Source organism: Arachis duranensis, chromosome 6, assembly GCF_000817695.3.
Source record: "Arachis duranensis cultivar V14167 chromosome 6, aradu.V14167.gnm2.J7QH, whole genome shotgun sequence".
Classification (NCBI taxonomy): domain Eukaryota; kingdom Viridiplantae; phylum Streptophyta; class Magnoliopsida; order Fabales; family Fabaceae; genus Arachis; species Arachis duranensis.
In genome coordinates this window covers 17,646,703-17,649,248 of record NC_029777.3, presented here as the reverse complement: position 1 = coordinate 17,649,248, position 2,546 = coordinate 17,646,703, and the positions used below count along the sequence as shown (strand labels likewise).

At 31.5% G+C, this 2,546-nt stretch overlaps 1 protein-coding gene across 1 annotated transcript; it reads right to left on the bottom strand.

Annotated features, from left to right (window-relative positions):
- Positions 1 to 218: 218 nt before the first annotated feature.
- LOC110272961 (F-box protein SKIP23-like) lies at positions 219 to 1,427 on the bottom strand. Its single transcript, XM_021125749.1, has one exon. The coding sequence runs from the start codon at positions 1,425 to 1,427 to the stop codon at positions 219 to 221; it is 1,209 nt and encodes a 402-aa protein (XP_020981408.1).
- Positions 1,428 to 2,546: the final 1,119 nt, after the last annotated feature.

Here is a 2,546-nt window from a genome sequence, read left to right as displayed (position 1 = left end):
AAGCTACATGTCAAACTGAAGCTACATCTCACGGAATTTAACTAAAATAAGACACACCAAATATAATTATCTAAGTGAAAAATATAAGACACACCAAATAAATAATATTTAACTAAAATAAGTAAATATATTGTATGTTAATAATAAAAAGGAGACAAACATGCTTTGATCCAAAAGTACAAATAAAAAGTCCACAAATATAAAAGAAAAAGATTAAGTTAGGATAATATCCAAACAGGAGGACAAAAAAAATTAACATCTGATAATACTCTTCTACAGCTATTATCTTTCAAATTGAATATGCCAATATCATGACGCCAAATATCATCATCTGGGTGTAATCCAACCATACCATCAGTAAAATAGATCTTATTTCCCTTGCAATTGCTTGCCAATATCTGAATTGAAGAATTGAGTCCAACTACTAATACGTAAGTCCCTAAATCATATATTCTTGACCATACTTTTGCATTTTTATTCAATTTATAAATATCGAATTTGATAGTCTTGTAATACCGCCACCATTCTGTGTGCTTCGTTAAACGAATATGTCTTACGACCATCAATAAACTTCCATCATCACAACCAATCAAATAGCTATATTGCATAATATTGGTGTCATGCTGATAAAGAGGTGTGCCTTCGTAAATTCTTCTCACTGGCTCTAATTTTTTCTTGATATGAAATTCATATAATTGGTGGTCAAAGTCCACTGCATATACCTTCTCTTGAAAAAATATGACATCCACAATCATCTTATGACTTGTTGGAAACTTGATCCATCTCGTATCATTGGCCTTGTAAAAAGCCAATTTTCGATATCCCCCATATATGACCACGGCCATAAAATCATTGTAACGATCATTGTTAGGTGCTGAATTCGTAATAACCTTATAAACATTGATTTTATGCATTGAAATCGTGTCCATCTCTAAAGTGCCATACGTGGACTCAAGATCAATAATACATTTGTCACCATGTATATCAATTACATTGGGAAGAGTTGAAATTGGAAGAAGATCAAAGCAAACCTTTGTAAATGGATTTAACATTCGTATGGTACCTTCATATATTAACACCATTATTATCCATCCATGACAAGATCCACGAACAAGGTTGTTTTGCAGCTCTGGCATTGTGAGATGGTAAATCTCCTTCTCTTCAAGAATACGGGTTCGTCTCTGAGTTAATTTTGAGATGGTGCCTACATGTATCTTAGCTTTTTTGGAAGATCTTTCAGCAGCAACAGTAGGAATAGGTAATAACAGCCATAAAACTTTGTTACCACTGGGGATCAGTGAAAGATTGAAGTTCCATTGCTTGCAAACCAATCGAAGTTGAAGGTATTCATCGTATGAATGGAACCGCTTTGTAAGTTGGTTCAATATATCTTGATGAATGCTTGCCCATTGATCATCTCCACCCATATCTGAATCTGATGTGTATACGGCGGTGGGATTTTTTTAGTAGGGTTAATTGAGTGTGTTACTCTCCTTTATATAATCATGCAGGATGTCCAGGGATTTGAATTTGGATGTCGTTACAATCACTTTTTGTTTTTAAATTAAATTCAAATTTTTAAGTTCAATATTATATAATTGATAAGTAGTTTAATAATGCATTAAATATTGATTTTATATAATTATAATAAAGATATTTTTTTGTCAATGAATAATAACTCAAATGACATAAACTCTCCATATTTAATTAAAAGGTTGCGGGTTTGAATCTTCTATCTTTTCAAATTTTGAGCATCAGAAATCGTCCACACCTCCAATTTTAATATGTGTCATCAAAGTATTTATTCCAAACACTTACATTATTAGATAAAAATACACAAATGATTATATACTTTTAATGTTGATCCTCTTAGTGTTAGAATTTTGGTTCTGTGACTGGGTTAATCTACAAATCATTCAATACAAGAGTTTTAATCTAACTAGCTGACCCACAAAATAGACGGGTTTAATTTGGTTGGATCAAGTTTCAAACATTTGTAACCCAAGCATGAGATATCAATTTGGTAGTGGTCTAGTGGATTTGAGAGTCTTTTCTTTTATCCACATACATGTAAAACGCACGTTACTAATCGACTTATGAACCCATACAATAATTAAAAAAAAAGAAACACTTATTACGAGAAGTTGATTGAGCATCTAATGAATTCTTGCAATTAGAATCTAATAGATATTTAAACCAACCTGGTTCTAGTCGAATTAAATGGAATGTAATGGAATCTAAATATGAGTAATATAATTTTGGAGAGAAAGTTTATATGGTTTTTCACGTACAAAAATAATAGAAGTGGTGATCGAGAGTGAACTTTAATTTAAATAATATATTCTAGTTATTTTGATATTGATTATTCAGTAGTGAGGTGCCTGAGGTAGCAGAGAGTCAGAGAGCATGAGTGTGAGGTGAAGATTGCATGAGAAGAGATTTTTTTATTACGAAAATAAGGTCTAAGCTAATTTTGATATTATCGAAGTTCTTGAATATGATAAGTGATCCAAGAATCGTAGAGAATGAAGAGAAAAACAATGAAG